The 26,719-nt window shown below is 43.7% G+C and overlaps 1 protein-coding gene across 1 annotated transcript in view; it reads right to left on the bottom strand.

Annotated features, from left to right (window-relative positions):
* Positions 1-4,536: 4,536 nt before the first annotated feature.
* Positions 4,537-26,719, bottom strand: part of vir (VIR_N domain-containing protein) — a 254,787-nt gene continuing 232,604 nt past the window's right edge. Inside the window, 2 exon segments of the mRNA XM_077648167.1 lie at positions 4,537-4,754; positions 23,771-23,862. Of these exon segments, the coding sequence (XP_077504293.1) occupies positions 23,838-23,862 (25 nt within the window). The 3' untranslated portion in view covers positions 4,537-4,754; positions 23,771-23,837.

Genomic DNA, 26,719 nt, shown 5'->3' with positions numbered 1-26,719 from the left:
GCCCGTGCCGTGCGTCAGCTGTGCTACGCCGAGAGAAGCTAGGCAATGAATGCTGTCAGCCAAACGCGGGTATCAAATCGCGCAGAATGTGATCTCGCGTTTGCAGCGGCCCAAGCGGCTAACAAAAGCAGTTTTGAGTCACCGAATGGAACAATTGCAGTGCCACCTTGGCAGCGCAGTTTAAGCAACACTTTAAGTGATCAGAATTAATCCTGACCCCTGCAGCACAGCGCTTCTTTCTTTCATACCTCTTTGAAAGTGAAAGCAAAGGAAAGGATAGGATCAGTAACTGCGGTAACTGTCAGTGGACACCAACGTTTTTGTCTAAAAATGTTGGTGGACAGTGCACGGACACCTCACCCAGCTGAAAAAGTCCACTGGTTCCAGTTGGGGCCAGTTAGGTTTTCGGATGCAATTGGACGCGTTTTTAATTGTACATTTATCCACAAATTACAATTTTGCTTCCACTTATATACTCCATTAATAGGACCCTCCTGCTGGAGCCAGCGACGCTTGTCCGTAGAGCGAAATTATTTCATTTTCTCATGCCTGCGGTTGTGGTACGTGGAAATGATATGAAAACAATCGAGCAAGTAAAGCTGCTAATATCTTTTCAACAGAAATATCTTCAGTTCAATGTTGTAAGTCAATAATATAAGCAATATATGTAGCTGACGCGACACCGACCACCTGAAACCTCTGTAACCCATTGGAATGTCGAATTGGAACCTCAGGAACAAATTGGATTTATCCAGTTGGACAAGCTGCAGCCAATTGGAACTCAGTGACACTGGCTCCAGTTAACATCAGTAGGCAAAACCAGCAGGACAAGCTGCTGCCATTTAGAACCCAGTAACTCCAATTGGTTCCAATAAATGCCACTTGGCAAGACCAGTTGGACAAGCTACTGCCAGTTGGAACCCAGTAACTCCAATTGGTTCCATTTAATACCAGTTGGAATTCCAAATGGAACCAACAGACCTTTTCAGCTGGGTGACCCTCAACTGCCTCAACCACATCGTGATGGGTATGGGATGGTGTAAGAAGCACAATAGGGGGCTCTGGATAAATTTCAACCACCTTGATTTCTTTGCCGTGCACAATTATATCAGAAAGCACACGGGCGTTTTTGCTACTCACCTCCATCAAAACCCGGCCGCGGCGGCCTGGATTGATCCCACGAGCTCGGGCTCAGCAGCTGAGCGCCGACCACCGTGCCACCGCGGTGGGCACTCCCTCCTTCAATCCTTACCGCACGGAGCTGTTGAAGTGTCCACCTAGAGCGACACAATAGCTATTGCACCTTTCCTTCCTTCAGGATAAGCATTTACATAACAATAATCTACCCAATGACACAAAGTGCATAATGAATTCCTTACAAAGCATGAAATGACTGGTCTGCATGCTATAAATGGTCATATATTTTTTAGGTAAAGTTAGATGTTTAAGCTTTACAAAGAAAATGTCTACGCTAATTACAGCAGAATTTGATTAGATCCAGAATTCAACCAGTTGATTCACAGCAGCTTGTTTTGTTCCGAGAAGGTGTGGTCAATTCGATGTGGAATCGCTTATCTACCAATACAAAATCTCATACCCACAAGGTAATAAAGGCTGAAAATTGCTCTGGTACAACCAGTGGAACTGCCATGCATTACCAGTCAGTTCTTGGCCTCTTCCGTCCTCCAGATCAAACTCATGTATCACTTCACTACTTGTGGCCTGCTCACTGGAAAGTTAAAGTGCAAGTTGAAGCCATTAATTGAGCTGCTGCAGGTGAGTGCAAGCCACCCAAAATATGTGGAGTGAAAACCACTAAGTCAGTACTGTGCCATTAATGCCACATGCCGGGCTCAGTGTGAGTGATATTGAATCATTGTTAACAAGTATAGACGAAACCAAGGTGCCTGGCCCAGATGGCATTTCTCCTCGCATATTTATGTGTTGTGCCTGGCTGAATGCATCATGATTCCTTTGTCTGATATACACTAAATCTCTTTCTACTGGCGTGCTACTGGATGATTGGAAAATGGCACATGTAGTTCTGGTTCATAAGGGCGTTTCCAAAAAAAGTCAAACAATTATAGGCCTATTTCATTAACATCTATCTCGTGAAAAATATGTGAACATATTTTATACAAAGAAATAATGAAACACTTATTATTAGTTGATGATCAACGTGGGTTTCGTAACGGCCTGACCTGCACAACACAACTGATTCGGTTCTACCACGACTTAGTGTCCGAGGCGGATGAAAATGGGCAAACAGACTGTGTTTTTTAGATTTTTGAAAGGCCTTCAACATGGCTCGTCACCCATTGCTGCTTCACAAACTTCACGTGGCAAATATTAATCAGGAAGTGTGCAACTGGATCGCCAATTATATGTCCCAGTGTCGACAATGTGTAATACTGAACGGTACTACTTATCCTTGTGTCGAGGTCAGATTGGGTGTTCCGTTTTAGGGCCGCTATTATTTTTAGTTTATATTAGCGATATTCCTGCCGGGATATCGTAACAATTACATCTGTTCGCAGATGCCTGCGTCGTGCATAAAAAAATTAAAACTGAACAGTATTCTATTGATGTGCAGACTAGTCATACTAACATAGTTTCATGGTGCGAGAAGTGCAAAATGCAACTAAACTGAAAACAATGTGCCCATCTGTCCAACACACACACACGCACGCACGCACGCGCACGCGCGCGCGCGGCGCGCACACACACACACACACACGCGCGCGCACACACACACACACGCGCGCGCACACACACACACACACACACACACACACACACACACACACACACACACACACACACACACACACACACACACACACACACACACACACACACACACACACACACACACACACACACACACACACACACACACACACACACACACACACACACACACACACACACACACACACACACACACACACACACACACACACACACACACACACACACACACACACACACACACACACACACACACACACACACACACACACACACACACACACACACACACACACACACACACACACACACACACACACACACACACACACACACACACACACACACACACACACACACACACACACACACACACACACACACACACACACACACACACACACACACACACACACACACACACACACACACACACACACACACACACACACAGACAGAGAGAGAGAGAGAGAGAGAGACTATTTTTCTATTTTTTGAACACTGATCACCAATCTAAGTATAAATATTTGGATGTGACTTTTTCGACTGATTGTTCTGGAATGACCATGTGAATAATGTAGTTGTAAAGGCTGCCAGAGCACAAAATTTCATTCAACGAATTCTGAAAACCGCACCTTTTATCCTTTCATTTACCTTTTACCTATATTTCATTTGTTTGATTGATCCTGGAGTACAAGTGTTCCGTTTGGGATTCACACCAGAAAACCTTGATTGATAAAATGGAATGAATACAGCGGCAAGGTTTCTTCTGGGGCAGTACCAGCAAAGGGAGAGCTGCACTAAAATGAAAAGTGAGCTGGAATGGGAAGCGCTCTCCTCTTGCTGAAGAACATTGCACTTGAAATAGTCATTTCAAATAAATAGCAATAAGACTGGTATTAACAAACACACTATATATATATATAAAATAACTGATCATGACTTCAAAATTCGAGAATATTAGACTAACACAAGCTTTTATGCCAATTGCGGGAACCATAACAAAGTGCAACCGACTGCCTTGTAACCAAGTGTGTTGTGCTAATGAAGATCTGTTCTTATCGAAGTTGTAACCCCCCCCCCCTTCTTACACGCCTTTGGCAAAGTGGGGCATCTCTGAATAAAGAAGAAAGGGCACATTGTCAAAACAGAGATGAAATGTATGCAACGCACTACCAAAGGAAGATACAGTCAACTTCTTTTTTGTCCTTTGTGTTCCTTTAAGGGTCCCATGCTTTTGTGGCCACTCGCCATTTTCATAATGTTTGCGTGATCGCTTTTGTTTCTTCTGCTTATGACAGAAAACTATTAATTTTAGCTCATTAAAAAGATAGATGTATTTCAATCGTGTGCATTGTTAATAGCAATCATTGTTGCCACGAGTGCAGTGGGCAAGAAATGTAGTGCATAAAACAGTACTTTTGTTCGACTTGCCTGCTTGCATGAAGTTTTATGAAAAAACTACTACACCAAAAAAAAGGGGGGCTTCTGCAGTGTTTAAAGAAATGGTAATTTCTGTATTGATTGAGCGGTTTTTGGCTCCAGTGCATAGTTATTCAGAAGTGGCCCTCTAAAAGAGACCAATACCAAAACCTAAATACATCTATCTTTTTAATGAGCTAAAACTTTTTTTTCTATCATAAGCGGAAAGACTACAGCGATCACGCAAGCATCATGAAAAATGGCCAGTGGCTGCAAAAGCATGGGACCCCCGCCTTACAGCTAAAATGCAATACGTACGTGCTTATACTAGTGATACCGCAAAAAAGGACAGAAGGCAAACAATTTATGAACCAAACTTTTATTTCTACACACTTTTTTTGCAAAAAACAAACATGACAAGAAAAAAGTAACAAAATTTTCACACTGTACAGAGAAGTTCCGTGCCTTGGAATATGGTTTTTTAAAATCCAATTGGGTCTTGTACACATGAATGAATGAGGATGTTGTCCCAACATGCAATTATCTTGATGGAATGAAATGATGCAAATGAAGAGGCTGTCCTGCAAAAACAAAAAGAAAGCATGAGTGGCAACAGTTTATACACTGTGTAAGATTACTTCCTCAAACATTTTTCTTTTTTTGCCAAAGTGTCCGAGTCTCGTAAATATAAAGTTGTACAAGAGAACTTCAGCATTTTAACCCTTTCAGCAGCTTTGTACAGAACTGTGTCCACAATAAACTCCAGCTTTATCCGAGAGTTTGCTGCACTTAGCAGTGATACCTTTGTTTCAGATGAATTTAGCAACGATTTGTTAAAAATAAGTTGTTTTTTTATGTCATATAGCGAACACAGTAAATAATATTTTATAAAAAAGTGAGCTGGGAACTACACTGTCCACCGTTTTTATGCAGACAGAATTACCACCAGCAACAAAATCAAAATTTTTTTTTCTTAATTTCTGCGTCAGTACTCATCTTCGAAAAAGAACATTATTTGACGATCCCGCAGGAGTTTACATGACAAATCCTGGCACATCAATGCTAGTATTTACAACCACTGTGACAATTTGTACAATACTTTGCATACTGATGTCAAGTTTTATCCCCTGGCATTTTGTGCTGGAAAACTAACAAATTGTCTTTCTTGAGGTATGAGTATACTAATAAGGTGGAAAAATATTTTGTTTTATATGAAAACAAAACATGGTGCCTCAAAAGGTTAAAGGACTATATACATCGAATTTTAGTTGTATGTTTTCTTCTCTGTAATGATGCATAAGACATTAATATACATTAACATACATCACCATATGGTACAGTTAAACCTTGATATAAGAAACACAGATATTACGAATTATTGGCTATATCGAACTTTTCCGGAATATTCTTATTTTTGACAAACACATGCAATTCTAACTTTATATATCGAATGCAGTTGACAGCAAAACGGATATATCGAACTGCTGAGCACCAAGCTGTGCCCACTCAAATGCAGGTTGCAGGTTTTGCCTCACTCCACAAGTGACTGATGGTAATGTGGAAAGCGTTCCTGCTTTATCTTGATCGTGCCAACAACGTCCCGTAAGATATAGCAGTATGAACAGTTAGTAGCCAGGCAGTCGGCACCCATTTGCACCTCTCACACCTGTCGATGGTGCCCCAGAACCAGCAGCATGCAGCGAAGATGGTGAAAACAGCGATAACGTTAGTTGTGGAGTCCTGTTTTTAACGTGACAGCACTGCAATGCAGTGAAGCCACCTTTGCTGACGTTTGATTTACCGCCGCTGTATGCTGTGTAGGGAGGAATTTAATGTTTGCAGCTTGGTTTTTTGTGGCTTCCAGAATCACCATGGGTGGCATGGAAACACTGTTAATGCTTCTGAAAAGGTCTGAAACTGCAGTATAACTATAGTGTACTAGATTAGGGGTAGTGGGGTGTGGGAAGGCCTGCGCCAGCGGAGCACGTCAGGCAGACACCGCCAAAATCTCTAGCTGCCACGCGGCGGCGCTGCTGTGCTTTTACTTGGCGGCCCTCTCGACCTCCTGAGTGCGCTGCGATGGTTGCCGGCTTGTTTACATGGGGAGCACGCTGTACTTTTATGCGCATTTTCAATGTGTCGTGTAAGTGAATTTTGTCGGAACAAGAATTGTGTCACCCGCAGATATAAGACTTAGCAAAGAACGAGAAAATGCTTCAAATTTATTCTTCGGTGATGAAGGGACGTCGCATGCAGGAGTGACTTCGGACAAGCTTTGCGGATAAATTTATGTATGTGATAGCTGCATATCAAAGGTGTATATATCCCCTTCAGGCGCCAATTAAATTTGCTGAAAGGAAAATTCTTTTTTTTTTGCGTAAATGACGATCAGTAGACTAAGCAGAAGTGGTGCACAAAAAATTATACAAAAATATTCATATTTAATAATATTTTATTCGCGTCCACATTTGTGGACATGGCGTCTAAAGCTGATACATGAACGTAAACACTGCTACATTTGCTTGCCTTTTCTAGCTGCTTAATAGACATGAATAAATGATTAGCTGTGAGAATATACGCTTCAGGGAATTATTCTGCAGTCCATGACTTACAAAACATATAAAAGCAGTCATTCTGTGACGACAGGCAGATGAAAATTCGGTATTTCGAGCACCGAACATGGCTTTCGGCACCGTTGCGTAAATAACGTGTTCGGAAGTTAGGGCCAATGGTTGCTTACATCACAACTAATGCTTCAAGTCCGGCTGCATGGAAGAGCCGCGAGTGATCTGAGCACAGGTGGAAAGGGAGAGAGAGATAGCATCTTGCGGCCTGTTTTACACAAGTTTTTGCAAAAATGAGAAATCATTTTTCAAGGTTGCTGCTTGCTCAGTTTATGTCAAAGACCTGAAAAAAACTGTCCCCTCGCCTCTACCAATGTGCTGATTGCTGTTTTGTAGCCTTGGAGCTGAGCGTCCAGCTCAGAACTGACCATGGTGCGAGGGCACGGGTTCCCCTTTTTCATCCCCCTTGTGTAGTGCTACCAATTTGTATTTTTCTCTGTCTCGGGTTTCATACAAAATGTAATGATTCTTGCTAAAAACCGCAGCGAAATTTTCAAAACGATAGAGAAAAAATGTACTGACCGCCACTGAAAATTTTTGCTTCTTTCGGATTAATGAGTTCTACATCTAGCACAGGTGGTCTAAGGTTCTTCTCTATCGACTATTTTCATGAAAGACGCTTCAGCGCTGGAGTCGTCCAACAGTCTCTTTGTACAAGCATAGCTTTCAACGCCCGTAAGCAGTAAGCCCATTTCGTACCAAACCTCCACAAAAAAACTGCGTGTTGTGGGGAGAAAACGCATTTTCGGCATTAAGGTGCCATGTCCATATTTGTGGACGCGCCACTCTGAACGTCCACCGCAGCACTTTTTCTTCGTCTATGACGATGAAACTAGGTGTGCAGTTCCTACATTATCCTATCGAAACATTCCGAGCCATAAATTGTATCGTTCACGATCATTTGTAAAGACAGAATGCGAAAAGAAAAGCTATTTACTCATCCCGCCAAAAAATGACGTGATGCACATAATTTCTTTTTTTTATTTTACAAACGCATTTCGCAGTAGCTGCGAGAGATGGCGCCAAAAACTTGACAAGAAGGGTCAAAATGGTAACAGCGCAGCACTCAAAGGTGAAAATTTGCCTTGGGTACGAAAATAGGAGTAGACTTAGGTCGCGTCCACATAAGTGGACCCAGCGCCTGAAGGGGATATACTATCAGGGAACCTGCAGGCAAGGAACAGCGTAGCGCCTGCCCTTTTCTTCAGTCAGACGCAGCAGCAAAAATTCTGTCAAATATACGTGTGTGCCTTCTGAGCCAGAACAACTTTGTTGCCAGTGGGTTCCCATCAAGCATTCTGCAATTAAAACACATTTGGAAACATTACAAAGGAGCGATCGCCGAGTGAATTTCAGACCTCTCCATTCCATCTCTTATAAAAGAATCATAATGAAACAACTTCGGAGCAATTGCTCTCGCTTTTATGCATATCGCATATGTGGTTGATTCTTGGAAATGTCACAATTTTATTCAAACTATAAGATGAGCATTTTTTTGGCATTTTCTGCTGGCATAATATCGTCAATTCACTGCTAATGGTTAAAGAGTAAATATACATTAGGATCGTCTGAACACATGAAAAACATGAGCAAAAATTACTCCATCGCTAAGTTTTTTCGGAGTTTCCGATTGGGCATCACGCGAGGATATGCCATGCATTATAAAGAATTTTTAATACCTTAAATGTGATTACTTTTGTTCAATATATAGTTCACCATATACCGAGTAATGCCATATTATAGTTAGCTCGACTTTAATATGTTGTGATTGGATAAAGCATCTTCCTTCCAAGACTGCAAGAAATTAAGACCCTTGTAGATGCCGCATGCTTTATCTAGGCCTCTAGATTTGCTTAAACATGATACAATAAAAGGACGAAGTATAAGCATGTTATCTATTTCAGTTGCAGTTAGCAGCACATATTTTAGGAGACACTCGGGTGTACGAGTGGTACCCATATTTTGCCCTGTACGTACCTGTTTTTTTATACTCAGCTATGATTTGGCGCTTGTGATACAAATTCGCACAGTACTACCACCGTCTCTAACTTTATATGAGCGCTGAGTAGCTTCCATGGCGTCGCTTATCTTAGCCTATTGCAATTATCAAAAAAAAAAAAAATTACCACTATGAAAAATAATATACTGAAAAACGACAACCACCAAACACAGTAGCGCATCACAGTTGGCATCTAGCTGCGACGTACATCACATCCCTTGTAAACAATTATTTTTCCCAGTACACTTGAGTGTACTACTCATGCAGTACCAATAAGCTTAATTCTGGTCTTCTGTGTAATCGCGTGAAAGCACTTACTTGATCATCAAAAGGCGGAATCGCGCACGTAAGTGCAACACGGGAGACAGCAAGGCTTGCGAATGTGAGCAGAGGTATGTAGATAACACGGTGATTAGCTTCACCTAATCCATCTGCGTGCTAACACATAAATATGTCTTCATCATTGTCAACAAAATCGTTGCGTCTTTTTCTAACGCAATACGGTTTTCTGTATGCTCTCGTCTTGTGTGCCCATGTCATCTGCAGCAAACTAGGAAACTTGCTCGCACACCTACCACATCAGTCGAGGTTTTGTTACAAGTGTCTTCATAAAAAAGAATAAATTTTATCTTTTTGACTTTCGTCCACAGCGATCTCAGACAAGGCTAAAAATTAGCGAGTCCAAATAACCATCTCAGCATGTCTGCCTTATACGCAAACTACTCACTGCGCTGCTGGCAGTGCGCGCGTGCGTGCCAGGTGAAGGGAGCGGCAGTGCCATCTGTCGGCGCAGGCACACCGTCTACCCTTCCCTCAACCAACTACCCCTGATCTAGTACACCATAGTAACATCACTGATGCGTCATACTATCACCACTTTGCAGTTTTATGCCTGAACATGACCACTGCAAAAATAATGTACAAATACACTGCAGAACATGAGCAATGCCAGTTGTGGCAAGGGCCCTTGAAACACTGGCCACCATCAACCCTTTCAGCGCTAATAATAAAAAAGTGTAGAAAATGCCATTTTATTCTTCACTGCACACATTTATAATATTTTAATACTTCGTTAATGCACTGAACACTTTTCTCATTGTTGGAGTTATTTGGAAACCACAGAATGCATGAAAAAGGCAGTCTCATTCTCACAGGCCTTAGAAGAAAATGTAATAAACAATGCAACCCCATCAAATGAGCATAATTAAACAAGATTGATACCTACTGCAGTGGCTCAGTGGCTATTCCATGCTGCCGAGCATGAACTCATAAGTGATTCCCAGCCACACTGGTTACATTTTGGTGGAGGCAAAATGTGGAAATATTCATGTTCAAGATGTTCAATAAAAGATCCAAATGGATGTGCCTAGAGTCAATAAATAAAGACTTAGAGTACCGGCACTCTTTTCTCCTATTGTTCTGTGCCGCCGCCACGATCATTGGTCAGTTTGCATCACGTGATATTTGTTTACACTGCGACGGTTCATGGGAGCTGCCATTTTGTGGCTTATGCGTTTTCAGTCGGGCAACTGTGGTAGTCCTAGTGCTGCGACGCTGCGAGTGCTGCCGGTGACCGACTCAGTGACCAGGGATTCCGCGCCTCGCGCAGCATTTCAGCTCCGCACGACGAAAGCATAAACTGAAGGCAACAGCTGTACCGTTTGCATCTGAGCGGCTCCATGCCGTACGGCTACGATCCCCGCCGCAGCGCAGGGTGGCTAACAGCGTTGTTTACAAAATGGCCGGGCCAAAGTTAGCGGTGAGGTCGCCAAAGCGGCAATCTGGCAACAGTGATAAACAACAAAATGGCCGCCCCTGCTTACCGCCGTGCTGCAGTGACGGTACTCTAAGTCTTTATTTAGTGACTCTAGATGTGCCATTTGGCAGTGAGGCAAACTAACTCACAACGTTTACTTCAGCCCTGTTGATGTACACCCAAACATTACAACCAACACAAGCTCCAACTTGGCATCAGAAAAGAGGTTCAAGACCAGGGCCAATTGCAGTAAACGATAATGCGACGAGTCACACCTACATCGAATGCTGAAGCTTCGGCAAGAAAAAAAATTATGGAGACACTTAACCTAAGAGCGGTATGTGACAGCATTAGAACCGCTGCTGTAGAAGTATTTGGGAGTAAGTCTGTGTTCCCTGCAGCAGTAGGGACACTCATAATAATAATAGGTAGCTGCCCGACGCACGTCCAAATTCAATGATGAGCAGCTGCACACTGACGCAGGGGCCACCTTGGCTGCCAACATGTTCTAACCTACTTGTCTCACCTTTCCCCAGCTGCGTGTTTCCCCTTGTTTTTCAGTTTTGCATCGTGGTCCCGTGACTTTGTGATGTCATTGCCCTCTCGATCAATCAGCGACTTTTGTGACCAACATTAGCAGGGCGCGAAATCTCACGATATGAAGTCTAATGACGTCACATTCAAGGCAAGGTACTGGTAAACATGGCTGGGAAGACTGCTTGGCAATATGTGAACAAGAGCGTGACCAGTCAAACTTTAGTTTCATACCATCAGTGTAGTCAGATTATTAGTGGTACAAGAACCAAGAGCTTCATGTGTGTGGCTTGAACCAAAGAGCAAGATATAGCCACAAGAAGTGAGAAGGCTGCCAGGACGGCAATCAGCAAAGGCAACGGTGAAAGTGAAGAAGAGAGCATGGTGGCAGGCAAGCAATGACCCGGCTAGCCATACTTTGGTTTCATGCCACCAACATAGGTCGGCTACCAGTGGCTGGAACAGTGGACAACACAGTCTCATCACTTCACGAGATACATGTGACTTGTGGCTGTTCAAATGAGATGAAGCAGCTCAAGTGGATGTTCTACTTTTACTGTCTCAGAGGAAAAGTGGACAAAAGCTTGACACGCTGACCAACAATATAAAAAAAAAACTATATCATAGGAGTAGGAAGGGTGAAAACAAGTTGAGGCAACACCGCCTCAAAGGCAAGCTATTTTCAGCCGCTATCGGCAGCCACGTGCGGGAAGGGGGTTCGGGTTTGCCCCTTATAGGTAGTCACTAGTGGTAACCATGTGCGGGGAGTGGGGGGCGTGCCGGTTCCGCACATTGATGGAGCAGCTGCGCAAGGCCTCTGCCGCTGGCACTCCGTCAAAAATTAATGCTTCACACATTCCTTGGGTTTTTCGGGTTTGCTAGTGAAATAGTGCTTTCTCACTAAAAAAAATTTGGGAGCAATCAACACAATTAATGAAGAGGATATGCGACTGGATTCATCTTTTACTTGCCAACCTATTCCAATTCTGAATTCCATTCCAATTCCGATTACTCATTAGCTCCCAAAAACCTAATTTGTGCACAGATAGTCCTTTGGGAGGCTGTCTATACTGTGCACAGGGCTGCTGTCTTGCAGGCAGGTCTGTGTGTAGGTAGTTCTTTAGGAGGCGGCCTATTTTGCGCACAGGTCTGCTGTAGTCTTAGCCATTGTTAGTCCAACGTCTCCCCCTTTCCCCTTCAAGGGGAGAGGGGGACAGTAAGCAGGCAAAGGCTTTGCACATATGACGACGCCGCTGACACCGGACAGTTTTCGCCTTAAAAAGAAAATGTGATTTACGAGTGGACAAAGCTTCATAAGAGCATGCAAGGAACCAGGGAAACAGTGGAGACATCCATAACAGCTCTTCCATAGACTGGTGTTCCAACGGTGTTCCAAGATGAATAAGTGTGTGACTGCCTGATTGTGGGCTAGCAGGATGCCAAGTTGTCAGAGGCATTAGAGCAACCCTGTTCTCAGAGATAGCAGTATTGAAGGACTGATAGAGAGCAGCAGGCCATGGTAAGGCGAAAATTTTTCTAGCGATGAGCCCATCAATGCTATGCGCCGGGTTCACATCAGAGCTCCACCGTGCTAGAACTCAGCAAAGTGGTTAGCAGGACAAAGCTGGCACACGGCTAAAGCCAGTGCATGAGAGACATATGAAAAAAGCAAAACTATACAGCGCTGATATCCAAGTGCTGTTCTTGTTGCAAGAAAGGCCACTGGCAGAAAATGAGAAAACGAAACCACTCTGAGAAGTCAAAGGAGGCGAGACTTCATCACAGGTGTGAACTTTTGAGTGCCCTGTAAGTGGATAAGAAAGCAGAGGCACGGAGAAAGGACACTGATGTCAGTAGCAAACTGGTCAACTGCAAGATAGACATGGGAGTGAATGTGAATGCAGTTGCACTGAAAATTGTAACGAACTTGAAGTAAAAAAAAAAACTGCACTGAAACTATACAGTTCAGGTGGACAGTCGCTCAAGGTGGTAGAAAAACTAAAAAGTGGAGGTGTGCGAATACCAAATTATTGGTTGCAAAGCAAATTGAATATTTTCGAAGAGGTTAGAATATTTTCAAATAATTCCAATATCAGTGTACGTAGTTCAAACTAAAGACAGATGCTTTTCCACAAAACACAGATATGAAAAAAAAAGCATAGATATGTACTGCAAACAAATGTTGTTTGCAGCCATTATCAGCATAATTTATAATTTACTATAACTATAAGGCTGACCAGGCATTCAACAAGGGAGAGGGAGTCATGTAGTAGTATAGGCTAGTACAATAGTAATAAGCTTTATTTTGTAGACGAATACCCTGTTTACATTTCTTTGGATAATGATTACATTCAGAGAAAAAACAATGATGGTCGATTTGCGTAGTTTGGCCAAATGCGAATTAGGTGCACTAGCAGTTCAGTTTTAACATCGATTCCGGTGTTCAGATCCAGTGTTCACAGATGGCAGTTGCTCGGATAACAATAATGGGTTAATGTCCACAAATGTAAAATTGGTCATCTTCTCCATTCACAGATCCCTGCGAGTCTTTCTACCACTCCTGGCGTAGTGGTGCAGCGGTCAAGCGAAGCGTCACTGCCCTTCTATGGCCGGTGCTGCCATCAATGAAACTTTGGTTGGGTTGTGATCCAGGTTGCTCTTACTGAGCAATCTGTCACAATTAATTGAGCTGCCGCCTGACACGATGAGCAGCCTGCCACAAAACTGGATTTAGACAAACAAAACACACAAAACAGCTAAATGCGGGGAATAGTCACTAAAAGTGTTAGTGCAATTAAAAACCCAATATCACAGTTCGACTTAATTAATGCTCAAACGACAAAGGAGCTTACTGAATGCTGCCACGAGGCATTGTAAGATGACCATGCAGATACCTTCTAACCGGAGGAGTGATAGCTGTCAATTATTGGAGGTTCGAGGCATTACTGGCAAAAATGCAACAAGACCGCTCACGAAACAGACACAACAGCAACAACCTGAGCTGTAGTGTGAGCGGTGCCATCCTTTTCATGCTATCTCGCGCGAGATGCCTGAAGACAAACTGCTGGCTATGGAATGCCACCCAAAATGCAACATTCACGACGACACGTAGCATGCTTTGCCCCCGTGTACCGGTTTCGCTGGACTGGGCCCAAACCCTGTTGCGAACCGAAGGTGTGAAAACGAAACCATGCTATTAGATGCTCCCGCATGCAAACCACGCTGTATGTGGTGTGGATGTGGCTGCGCTACCTCCGCCGCTGCATAGGCCCAGGAACAACAGATGACACTGTCGGAAACCGATGTGATCAGACGCATGTGAATTTGTGTCAACGCATCGACACACAGCTGGCCGAGTGACGCCTGGGATGACTACATTAGCGCTGATGCCAACACTGCAGTGCTGTGCTCTGGTGAATACAGTAAAACTAATTAATTTGGCCTATGTTAATTCAGAAATTTGATAACTCCAACTGCCGCCGGAGTGCCGCCAAACGCCCATGCAAGTCTATGGCGTCCGAAGCTCGTTTATTCGGACGGGCCCACAAAGGGGCGCCGTATAGAGATATGACGAGCCCGACAGGCGATCATCCAGATATACGCCCAGACGTCTGGATTGCATATTACATTGTCTCCCGCACCCCTTCGATGTGTATGAAAAGGCAGTAGTGTTGACGGTCAGCAGGTTCCTGTCAATAGGCCGAGAGCAAGTCCAGCCGTGTTGTTTTCGGAGCTTCGCTGCCAGCCACGGTGATGGTGGCTATCTGCTGCGCATATCAGTGAGGCGCTAATGTGCAATTCTCTTGCTTCCGTCCGCGTGGTATTTCCGTTATTCCAGCACACCGCAACTCTGCGCTAGTCACGTGTTGGTGCCACTTTTGTGCGGTGAAGCCTCCTTACATGTGATGCCACATACGAAGAAGCTCCAGCGCTATCATTTCGGACACTGAAAGAAGCTGCGGAGACCCTTAACATTGTGGAGCAGTTCTGCTTCCACCACTGCCGATAGTGTGCACACGAATTAAAACATATGTCAGAACTGCAAGAAATCACTGTCGTCACACAGTTTTCTCTTAAAAGGATGTAACTATCGTCCAGGCTTCCACCAAATAAATCTCGCTTTCACGCGAATGGTTTTTGGCAGTCTTAAGGGGCCACTCAAAAATTTCACATTCGGATAATTCGGACATTTTCTCCACTCCCTTGAAGCCCAAATTAACGAGATTTTACCGTACATTGTATGTGAAGTACGAGCACTACATGACTGCTAGGCATCTACAGAGGCTGATCTGGCCCCAGCTGCCATAAATGCTTGAATCGCGATAAGTTAAGAATATCAAAATCACCATCATAATCAGCCAGACTATGCCCACTGCAAGCCAAGGGCCTCTCCCATATCTCTACAATTAACCCTGTCCTGTGCCAGTTGCAGCCACCCTTTGCCTGCAAACTTCTTAATCTCACCCGACCACTTAACTTTCTGCCACTCCCTGCTACGCTTGCCTTCTCTTGGAATCCGCTCCTTTACCCTTAAGGACCAGCGGTTATCTTGCCTTCACATTACATGCCCTGCCCACGCCCATTTCTTCCTCGATTTCGACTAGGATGTCATTAACCCGTGTTTGATCCTTGACCCAGTCTGCCCTCTTCCTATCTCTTAACGTTACACCTATCATTTTTCTTTCCATAGCTTACTGCGCTGTCCTTAACTGAAGCTGAACCCTTTTTGTTAGCCTGCACATTCTTGCCCCATGGGTGAGTACCGGTAAGATACAGCTGTTATATACTTTTCTCGAGGGCTATATGTAATGATCTGAAAGAACCTGCCAAATGCGCTCCACCCCATTCTTATTCTTCTAGTTATTTTACTCTCGCGATTCGGATCTGCGGTCACGACCTGACCTAAGTAGACGATTTCCTAACCGCTTCCAGCACCTCGCTACCAATTGTAAAGAAAATTTCCCTTCCGAGATTGTTGAATATTACTTTGGTTTTCTGCATATTAATTTTTAGACTCAAATTACTGCTTTGCCTGTTTAACCCATTGATCATATTTTGCAGTTCATCTCCAGAGCGAGTTAGCAAGGCAATGTCATCAGCGAATTGCAGATTACTAAGGTATTCTCTATTAACTCTTATCCCCAACTGTTTCCAATCCATGCATTTGAATACCTCCTGAAAACAGGCAGTGAATAGCATTGGTGAGATCGTGTCTCCTTGCCCGATACCCTTTCTTATTGAAATTTTATTGCTTACTTTATGGAGGACTATGGTAGCTGTGCACCCATTATAGATATCTTGCAGTATTTTTAGATAAAGTTCTTCTACATCCTGATTCTGCAATGCCTGTATGACTGCTAAAGTTTCAACTGAGTCAAATGCTTTCTGGTAATCTATACAGACTATATATAGAGGCTGGTTATACCCTGTGCACTTCTCTATCACCTCATTGATACTAATATGAATATGATCTACCAGAGTGCCCTTTACAAAAGCCTGACTAGTCATTTGGTTGATTGATGTCCAAAGTTGTCCTGACTCTAATAGCAATTACCTTAGGAAATACCTTATATGCAACACACAGTAAGCTGATCGGTCTGTAAATCTTCAAGTTCTTGACGTCTCCTTTCATATGAATTAAGATGATGTTATCTGGTACGCTTGAAGTCATAAGGTATTGTGTATACAGGGTGGCTAGTTTTCTAGCACAATCTCCTCTCCGTCCTTCAACAGATCTGCTGTTACCTGATCCTTACCAGCTGCTTTTCCCCTTTTCATTGCTCCTAAAACTTTCTTTACTTTTTGTTTTGTTAATGGCGGGATGTCCCAGTGTTGTGCGCTACTCCCTATATCGTGTCCCTAAAGCAGATTGTCGACAGCAAGGGTCTTGGTGAGATTATGACCGCGCTGGATACCTTGGAAAGTGCTACCATAGGGTCTGCTGTGAAGTAGACGCACATAACGCACTTTTAAAGAAATAATCGCAACTTCTGTTGGACTCAGTGTTTTTTGCTCTATTAGGGAAATTCCACTTACTATGAACTTTGGATATAATGAATCCCATTCACGTGACCGCCATGTCCGTTATAAGTGGGCTCAACTGTACTACTAGCAAACTATTCAAATTTCTGAACATTTGCAGACCCCTACCAAAAACCACACTCAGTTGTGGGAAACACCCCATGTAATGAGGCGTACATAGCTGAAACACTAAATGAACCTGTACTCGGTCATCGATCAAGCTTGGATCTAGAACTTGTACAACTTCTGCAAACTGTGACAACGTCCAAGTGAAAAATACCTACAATATGAAGTTCCCTAACCCTTCAGTGGACTAAGAAAAATGTCAGGGGAATACTGGATCAGTTTTCAGAAGGGAAAAGTGGCACCAAATATTACAACATGCGCTTGAATGGACCTTTCTGTTTTCTGCTGCTGCTGCTTTTCCGAATCGGCAGCTACGAAAAGGTCACCGTTGTGGCAAGAGCAAAGCTGCAGTCCAAACAAAATAACTACTGAAGAACTTTTGCCAAAAACTGGCCAGGGTGCCATCACTGAAAAATGGAAAACTGTCAGATGGACCATCAAAGCCATGTCAACTCAGAAACGATAGCTGACATCCTGAAGGAACTGTATAAACTTAACCTGCATGGCTGTCCGATTACAGTGGGAAAGGCAGCAGCAATCACAACAACATGTGCATGAATGGACCTCTGCTTTCCGTAGGTAGGGGAAAACATTCCCCGTTGGTGTAGTGACGATCGGTTTCTACTGCTGCTGCATTTCCTAAAAAGTGCGTGTGACTTGCTCATATCTGCAAGGTCCTCCTTGCTACACTGCTGTTAGCAGCTGACAGTATTGAGGAAAATCTTGGCCCCAAAAGTGGCTGGCATTCTACAGAAACTGCAGGATGGTCAAAATGCAAACCATACTAAATTAGAAAGCAGAAAGAAAAGGCAAAACAGAGATGGAAAAATGGGGCAGTAATTGTCTCACATATCGGTGTACACCCGAACCGCGCTGTCAGGGAAGGGAGAAAGGTGGGAGAAACGAAGAAAGAGAGAAAGAGGTGCTGTAGTGGAAGGCTCCGGAAAAATTTTGAACAAATGGAAACACTAATCGGTGATTTTTAGACCAGGACTGAATCTCTAGAATGCAGGATGAAAAAGCCTGAAAACGTAGGCCAATATAGACGTTTTCATCATGTACATGCTGATGTCTTAACACCTCTTTTCTGGACTGTTGCAAACTCGTTTAGAGAGCTCATGCTACCACTTCCAACTATGCTACTGCCAGCTGCACACAAGAGTTCAGTGAGCAATGTGGAGATGCATAGGGAGCACTTTACTGGAACGGTCTATACAGCATGAATTCAAAGCCAGGTTCAAATACAGTTCATAAATGAAGAAACAATGACTAGAAAACCGACGAGCCTGTCTTTTATGCAGGGGTGTGTGAACATTATTTCTTTTGAACACAAATCGAATATGAATACTTATTTTTGAATACTGAATATATAACTCTTCAATACTACCTTTGACTAATGAGGCCCAGATGCATGCTATTCACATAAGCACTTGCATTTTCACAGGCTCAAACTTTTTAAGCTTTAAAGGAAAGCTGAACCATCAGTTGAGTTGAATTAAAAAAAGAGTATGGGCCTAATAATCCACCACAAACTTTTTTTTTGCAGACACTGTCGCTTTGCCCTGGAGTTGTAAAGCAGCGAGTGGACACTGGCGTCAGCAGGAGTCCCATGCTTCTGTGCCTCTCTGGCAGCTGCGCTTTGCTTGTGTTGTCTGCCTATCAACCAAGACCGGGATCAGCTGTGGGATCAGTCACTGGTTTCAAAGGGGACAATTTCAAGCCCTCATGAGCAACACTTAACAGCTCAGACCACTTTTGTGATAACGATACCATCAGACCATTTCAATAATGTGTGCGTTGGGATTATCAATGAAGTCAGCTCAACTAAGGCCCACAGCATTACCAACAGCCTTCATTCCCAAAACAAGCTTGTAACTGCCACAAAAAGAAGTACAGTAGAACCCCTCTATAGTAAAGCAGCTCGGACCAGCAAAAATCTTTACTATATCAGTTGTTGGTGATGACATGGCTCAGACCATGCTCTCTGGCTGCTTACCAAGCATGAAGTGTCAGTTTATAAAACAAACACTCAGAAATACCTTACATCCTGCTTTTATTGGTCCTTTATGTGATAATTATTTATTTTTAATTATCACATGTTATCATGTTTATGTCTTGTGGCGGTACCACATTTACACGAATACAACGTTGCTACAAAAATAACGCGAGTTTGATTCCATGTGAAAACCAAAGCTTTCCATGATCACAGCGTCGTCTTCTTTGGCTTCAGCATTTAAGAGGTGGTAGTTAAGAAACCTGCGCAACAAAGTCAAGCGTGGTAGAACCGCCTACACAGTGCCGCTGCGCCTCTGCATCTTGCCGCTGCTTCCCCAGCAGTGCATCGCGCTGCCATGCTAAAAACGCACGCCCTTTTCTTTCCTTTTCTACTCCACAATATACTTTCACTGCCTTCCCTTCCTCAGCAACTGGCGCCGCTTTCTTTCTTCGTTCATAGCTAGCTTTATTTTTTCCGTGCGCGCCGCGTGCATTACCTCGCGGCCTCAAGGTCTTCGAAAAGTTGCCGTCTCCTCTCGCAGCTCTAGAGCATAGTGGTGAAGCCATCTCAAAGAGCGCACTCGGTATCTTTTTCACGATCCTAGACTTAGCGCGTGCTATGATGTCATCATTCTGCGGTAAGTACAGTTAAGCCCACATATAACGGCCCCACTTAAGACAAACTTCCGCTTATAATGAACGAGACCTGTGCTACCCTCAAAATACAAATTGTTTCAATGGCACAAAATCACACGTATAACGAACGTCATTAAGCCCTGCTGATCGGTTACAGCGAACGGACGGCGTAAACCCGGCGCCGCGATGCAAGATAACCAGCTTCTCACCCCTTTGTGCGCCCAACGCGCGGCATGTTTTCCCGAGACTCATCGCAGGCCAACTGCCCGCCCCGTTTCGCGTCGCTCTCGAGCAGCCTACCCTTCTCCGCTGATGCGCCTTCCAACATTGCCCTCCCGCCCCTCCTCGCAAATCAGCTTCCCTCGCCTCACTCTCTTGCAAATCCGCGCACCGCCGCCGCCGATCGCGGAGGCCACGCTCCGTGAAGAAGGCCTTCCGTGGGAGCCAAGAGGTGGCTGCCCTGACGCTCACGGACGCCCCTCATGGTCTCTCTACTGGCTCTGTGCGTCTGTATCTCTAGCTTGATTGCCGCCTGTGCACGTTGCACATCTAGCCCATTGCGCCCTTTTGTCACTCTCGTTGCAGTGCGGACAATTCGATGGCTTCGTTCAAATCTTGGGCCCTGGTTGTCATTTGGGATGGCGGACGGGAACACCGTGACCATTTCCAATGTATTCAGCGGTAGAGATGGAAAAAGCGGTCAGGGCGGAGTTGATAGCCACTGGCGAGCGGAACTGCTTCTGCAAGGCCGGCTTCATCGACACAGTGTCTGATGCCGAGCCTGATGCTTCGGAAGATGACCAGCCCAGCGGCGATTTGTGGCAGCGCGTCGTCGACTCCGACATGGGGGGTCATGACTTTGGTTGGAATGATTTTATTTCTGTCGATGATGACACCGACACCGCGGAACCGTGCACGGAGGAATCAGATGAGGATGAAACTTCGGAGCCAGCACCCATAAATGCGCCTGTAGCAATGTGCTACATAGAAAGCCTCAGACAACGTGTCTATGCCAAGGGCCTCGGCGATAGCACGCTTCTGCTTTAAATAAACTGGAAACCTCCCTCATCAGATCTGCGCTGCAGAAACAGACGTCCATCACGAACTTTTTCGCGAAGAAAAAATTTTGTGTTTTGACATGCAACTGTCTTTAAAGCTGTGGTCCACTTACTACGAACTTTGGGATATAACAAACAGACGCCGCGTGGCGCTCATGTTCGTTATAAGCGGGCTCGACTGGACATCACCACGGCAAGGCGCTCTTTACTATAGCTGTTTCTTTGGAAAAAGTCTTTACTATAACCGATAAAAAATGTACGCACGTCTAAGGAAGGCAAAGTGAGACTGCAGCTTTACTATATCTGAATTTTCACTATAACCGAGTTTACTATTATGAGTTTCTACTGTTCTTGAAGTCATAGTTCATAGAAATTTTTATATTTCGCTTCCATCAAAACACAGTCATTGCAGCTGGAATTGAGTTCACAAACTCAGCAGAATCCCCAGCCACTAAGCGATGGCAGCAGGTCATATATTCTTTTTAAGATGGCCTTTACCCTTTGCAGTCCAAAACTTTTACCCACACTGCAGCTGTTCTGGTCTAAAACTATCTCACCAGTTTCGTAAACCACGAAAGAAAACAACTGTGCAAGAACAACTCATGGAATGCTTATTTTTGACATTTCTTTATGTGGCCAAGTCTTTCAACGATATTTGGGGACCATGTGGTTCAAAAGATGGTCATCATATGTAGCGACGAAAACATGTGCAATTCAACCATGGTAAACCTTTTCGGGCAGCGCCCAACAGCAAATTGTAACGGCAACGGTGTGTTGTTGGCAGGGGCCCGACTAGGGACCACGAAGGGTTAAACATTACAATTTTACCATATGAAGCCCTGAAGTAATTCGAAAGATGACCGTGATGCAAAGACCGTCTCTTTCTTTCTGCATCTCTATGGTAGCTGAAGTGCATACTGTCCTAAGCCTTTTTGTATTCACTGCTTGGCCAGTATATGACTACTTTTCATGCATGCACTTTTCTAGCCTCTAATGTCACACAAAAGCTATCAAAAGCATGCACACATCCTATCTGCCTTCTGACATGCGACAATGTTTGACATTATTCTCATTTTGGCGTGGCCACTGCTGTTGCCTCCTTTTGTTGCAGCGTCTTGGGAGGATATGGGAAACCAAGAGCCTAGGGGAAACAGAAACAGCCCAAAACCACAGAGCTTACTCTCAGGTGTCTGCATGTAGTTTTTTCCTGTTCAAGCTTGATATTCAAGTTCATGGGCAAATAACACCATCAAATGGCAGATTTAACTCAATAATTTTTTAAATCACTTAGCACCCCTTTAACGTTAAAGGCATTGTTCTGATCAGTAAGATTCTGATCAGTAAGAGATCAGTAAGTAAGTTGTCGCTTAAAAGCAATAGCTGTGCAACTACACAACTGCAATTAAGACCAGCAGTCGGGGGTCTCATAGATAGGACTCACACCCCAAATACATCGCCTCCGCATGTAGGTCGACTGTCCCAATTACTGATGGCCATTTCTACAGGACTTCGACACAGCTTTAATGAGCGTGACACAGCTTCAATCCATTCTTTTTCATGTAAATGCCTTGTGTGTTCGAAAAATACATGCTTTTGAAAATGCCTATTGTGCCATTCAGCCTTTTTTGTGTGCAAGAAGTATTTGAAATATTCACTTTGAAATTATTTGAAGAAAATTGCAATTCGCTTCGAACCAAAAAATCACTATTCACACATGCCTTAAAACGGGGTTGTTTTAAAGGGGTCATGACATGGTCTACCAACAAATCGTGCTTTTACGTTGAAGCTACTAGCCAGGACATTATTATACGCATTTAAAAAAGAAGCAGGGCTCTATACATTGTAGGGCGCTATAGCAGGGACTAGACATTGTAATTTGAAGTTATCGGCTATAAGCCCCTCCCCCTGGCAGTGACGGCCATTTTGAAGCAACCTGAGCAACATCATAGACTAGCAGTGTCGTCTGCTACAAAACTGAGTGCATGCCTACTCGATTCCGGTCGCGGCACATCGTGGTGAAGTCGCTGAGACCGGGCAGAACTAACACCCTCTAGAGAATTTCAGAGGGTGCTGGCAGAAGCTGCACAGAAATGGGAAAGACACACGTCTTTGTTGCCTCTGTCCCCCTACAACTTCCCCATTGCCCCACCGCACCCCTGAACAGAGAACAACTCACTCCCCTACGCGCATTACCCGCAGTTCAGTTGTTCAGTCCCGAGCAAGCACGTGACCGTCTATGTCGTCATGAACCACGAGTGTGCGTGTTTCCTGACTTCCACAGGGTTCAGGACAATTTTTAAAAATTCAATTACAAATTGCTCGCAGCACTAAATGAGCTTATATTTTGTCCAGTTGTTCTGAGATGCATAGCGAACAACGTGCAATAAACAGCTTGAGTCTGAAAAATGGTGTCATGACCCCTTTAACAAGGCTCTTCACAGTCAGACAAGAGGACGCTGAGGTCAACAGTAGGCATAACCTTGGCAAGCAGCATCTGCATCATACTGCACACTATGGTTGCACCCATTTGAAAAGCAGATAAGAAAGTTCTTTGCACCACAGCAGCAACATGCCTGCACATAGTGCAACTGTAGACTACAGTGCATGGTGCCTGCTTCTGACCCGGAGAACCAGCAGCAGTGAGTGAACCAGTGCAGGAAATGAAATGAACCACAGGCAAGTTGAATAACCCCAGAATAACCTTACTGTGCACAGCTACCATGTATCTGCAGTTTTAAATAAAGGAGCAACAAGAGTAAAATTGGTACAAATGATATAAAATTAACACTGAAAAAAAAAAAAGTAGTACAGCACAATTCACAACCTTTTTTCAACGTGCAGTACTTACCATCATGCTGAGGAGAGCCAAAATTGTGATATGGTAGACAAACAAAAAACGAGCGAATGGCGAAATGTCACTTGAGGGAGTCCCATGATGCCCTGGAAAACAAGAAAAAAGAATCCACTCAGCTAAAGCTTCTTTTGAGTGTCTTAATCGTACCAATGCACAGAACTATGAGGTATGTATTGAGTTCTGTACAGCTTTATCATACATACAGTGCAGACATATAATTTTGTTTTATCCAAAATGTTAAGCCCAGCTTAACTATCTGCACTTCTTAAGAGTACCACATGAATAAATGCTTCCCAAAAGGAGCAGGTCATTTATAGCAAAAAAAAAAACAAAACGATATGAAGTCAATAAAAACTCTTGCTGCTACGCCTGATAAATTTTCAGCCCCTTGTTTTTAAGCCCGTTGAAGATGCCCATACTATTAATGTTAAGTACTACATTTTGACGTTTAATTTCCACACTAGCAGATGTGTGTGGTTTTGGTTTTTGGGGAAAGGAAATGGCGCAGTATCTGTCTCACATATGGGCGGACACCTGAACCGCGCCATAAGGGAAGGGATAAAGGAGGGAGTGAAAGAAGAAAGGAAGAAAGAGGTGCTGTAGTGGAGAGCTCTGGAATAATTTCGACCACCTGGGGATCTCTGACGTGCACTGACATTGCACAGCACATGGGCGCCTTAGCGTTTCGCCTCCATCGAAACGTGGCCGCCGTGGTCGGGTTCGCAGCTGAGAACTCTGGATCAGTAGCCGAGCGCCCTAACTACTGGGCCACATTGGCAGGTCTGCATTGGTACTATGAACTGCAGCCCAGACCCTTACCATGCCATGGGGGTTTCCTATGAATGATTAAACAGGACCGATTTGCAATGAGTACGGTACTGTCATACCTAGAGGTAACGAACCTCCACGTAGTAAATTCCTTGACATTAAAAAGTTTTTCAATTCCCAAACGCCTCCCCCATTAAACGTGTGTATTTTTAAACTCCATTTAAAGAATTAAGGCATAGCGGTGGTTGACTTCCTATGCCAAACACTGAACCCCCTGTGGTCAGGTGTCCTGTCCAACAAGCCGTCAGAATAGGTGTTCCAGTCAGATGTCTTCGTGGAAAAACCAAGTTCCCTTGCATGTGGTTAAGAGGGGAAGAGTGTCTTAGAAATAAATTTCTATTAATGAAGTCACAATTATGAAATAATCAGAGAACATGTGTTTCTGCATGCTGATTCCAAGTATGTAATTTAATTTCGTCCTACAAGTCATTTTGCACTTGTGCAATATGTTATTTAACTTTTTGCCGAGAGTTTGAACGAAATTCTACTGAAGGGAACTTGTTAGATTGCATGCCATTGGTTTCTCTTGACATCAAGCTATGCAATAAAGGTAAAATTATCATCCTGCCTGTAGTAGCGGGTGAGTTATAGGATTTTGAAATAATCATGAATACAAGTTTTTCTTCCCGTTTGTGAAGTGGCAAATTCAAAACTCTGTAACTCAACTTCTATGATAGACAGAATAATAATTTTGCCCTTATCGCATAGCTTGATGTCAAGACAAGCCAATGGCATGTGTTCTAGCAAGTTTCCTGCAGCAAATTTTTTTGAAAGCTCTCGGCAAAATGTTGCATAAAATTATTATACAAGTGCAAAAGGACTTGTTTTACATAAAATTGAATCACATATTTGGAATCAGCATGCAAAAATACATGTTCCCTGAAGATTTCGTTATTGTGACTTCATTAACAAATTTTTTTTCTTCTAAGACCAGCTTCCCCCTTTTAAGATAAGATCCCCATGAATTTTTGCAGTCCAAGTGCCACCATGTGCCCCTGCGACAACGCACATTCAACAGCAGTGCGAAACGACAGGACATGGCAAAGAAGACACACGATGAGTGATGCACACCCCTCATCGCTGCTCTGCAATAGCGATTTCGGCACAGACAGCCGATGCGAACTGGAAGGGGGTGTGGGGAAGGCACAAGACGAGGACAGAGTGCATTTCCCGGAGAAACAAGAACTGGGCAGACGAAGAGAAGAATCCACTCCCCACCCCCCCCACCCATCCCATGCTCCATAAGAAGCATAAAGCCCTTTGATGTTTCGAAGTAGTGACACTCTCCTCTGTGCGATCCTCAATTCTCCTTGCCCGCCAGTGGCCAACCCGACATCTGGCTAAAACATTAAGTTGATGTGCGTTTTAGGCCTGTTTAATTGTCCCAGTGGAGTAGAAGATTTTTATGACAGCATCTGGAATGGCAGAAATAACATTAGCAAAGACATTTTTGTCTAAGGTGGGGTGAGACTTTGTTTCGTCAAAAAATTCGAATTTGAGATTTTGAGATCATCTGAGAGAGAATTCCTTTTTGTCTTTCAGAAAATATATTACACTTGGTTGTCTTTCAGAAAATATATTACACTTGGAAATTTGTGATTTCAAAAATTATTTTCTGGTCCTTTTTCATCATCATGTCGACCGGAAAAGTGGGTGCATCTCGACGTGGTCTCTTTGTTTTGAATACTTGCAAAAATTTATTGCTCCGAAGGTTTTAATCAGCAACACAAATTCTGGTTTCAGTTTCGAATTTAGCCTTGTTCGTAGTACATTTTTCAGCCACTAGGGCTCCTCCTGTACCTTTTTTTGTCAATGGAAATTTTGACAAACAAAATGGTTTTCAGACAGTTTATTGCCATTTTTCTCAAAACATTTTTGGAGGTTTGTGTATCTTTTTCTCGGGAACTATAAGGCATAAGCAAACAAAATTTTTTCAAATAAGTTAATTAATGCCATTTCATTTGTATTTTTCCTACTAAAAAAAAAAAAAAAACTCACAGGACGGTTGCGACTGTGTAACGCGATGTTCAGCGATAGCTCTTTAGGTGTTTAGTTTTGGGGATATATTCCTGGTGTACTGGTGTAGTGGTCACGTGATGCACCCCTGCACTGGCA

Source organism: Amblyomma americanum, chromosome 1, assembly GCF_052857255.1.
Source record: "Amblyomma americanum isolate KBUSLIRL-KWMA chromosome 1, ASM5285725v1, whole genome shotgun sequence".
Lineage (NCBI taxonomy): Eukaryota > Metazoa > Arthropoda > Arachnida > Ixodida > Ixodidae > Amblyomma > Amblyomma americanum.
Note: the sequence above shows the minus strand (reverse complement) of the source record. Positions and strands in the feature narration are given on the sequence as shown.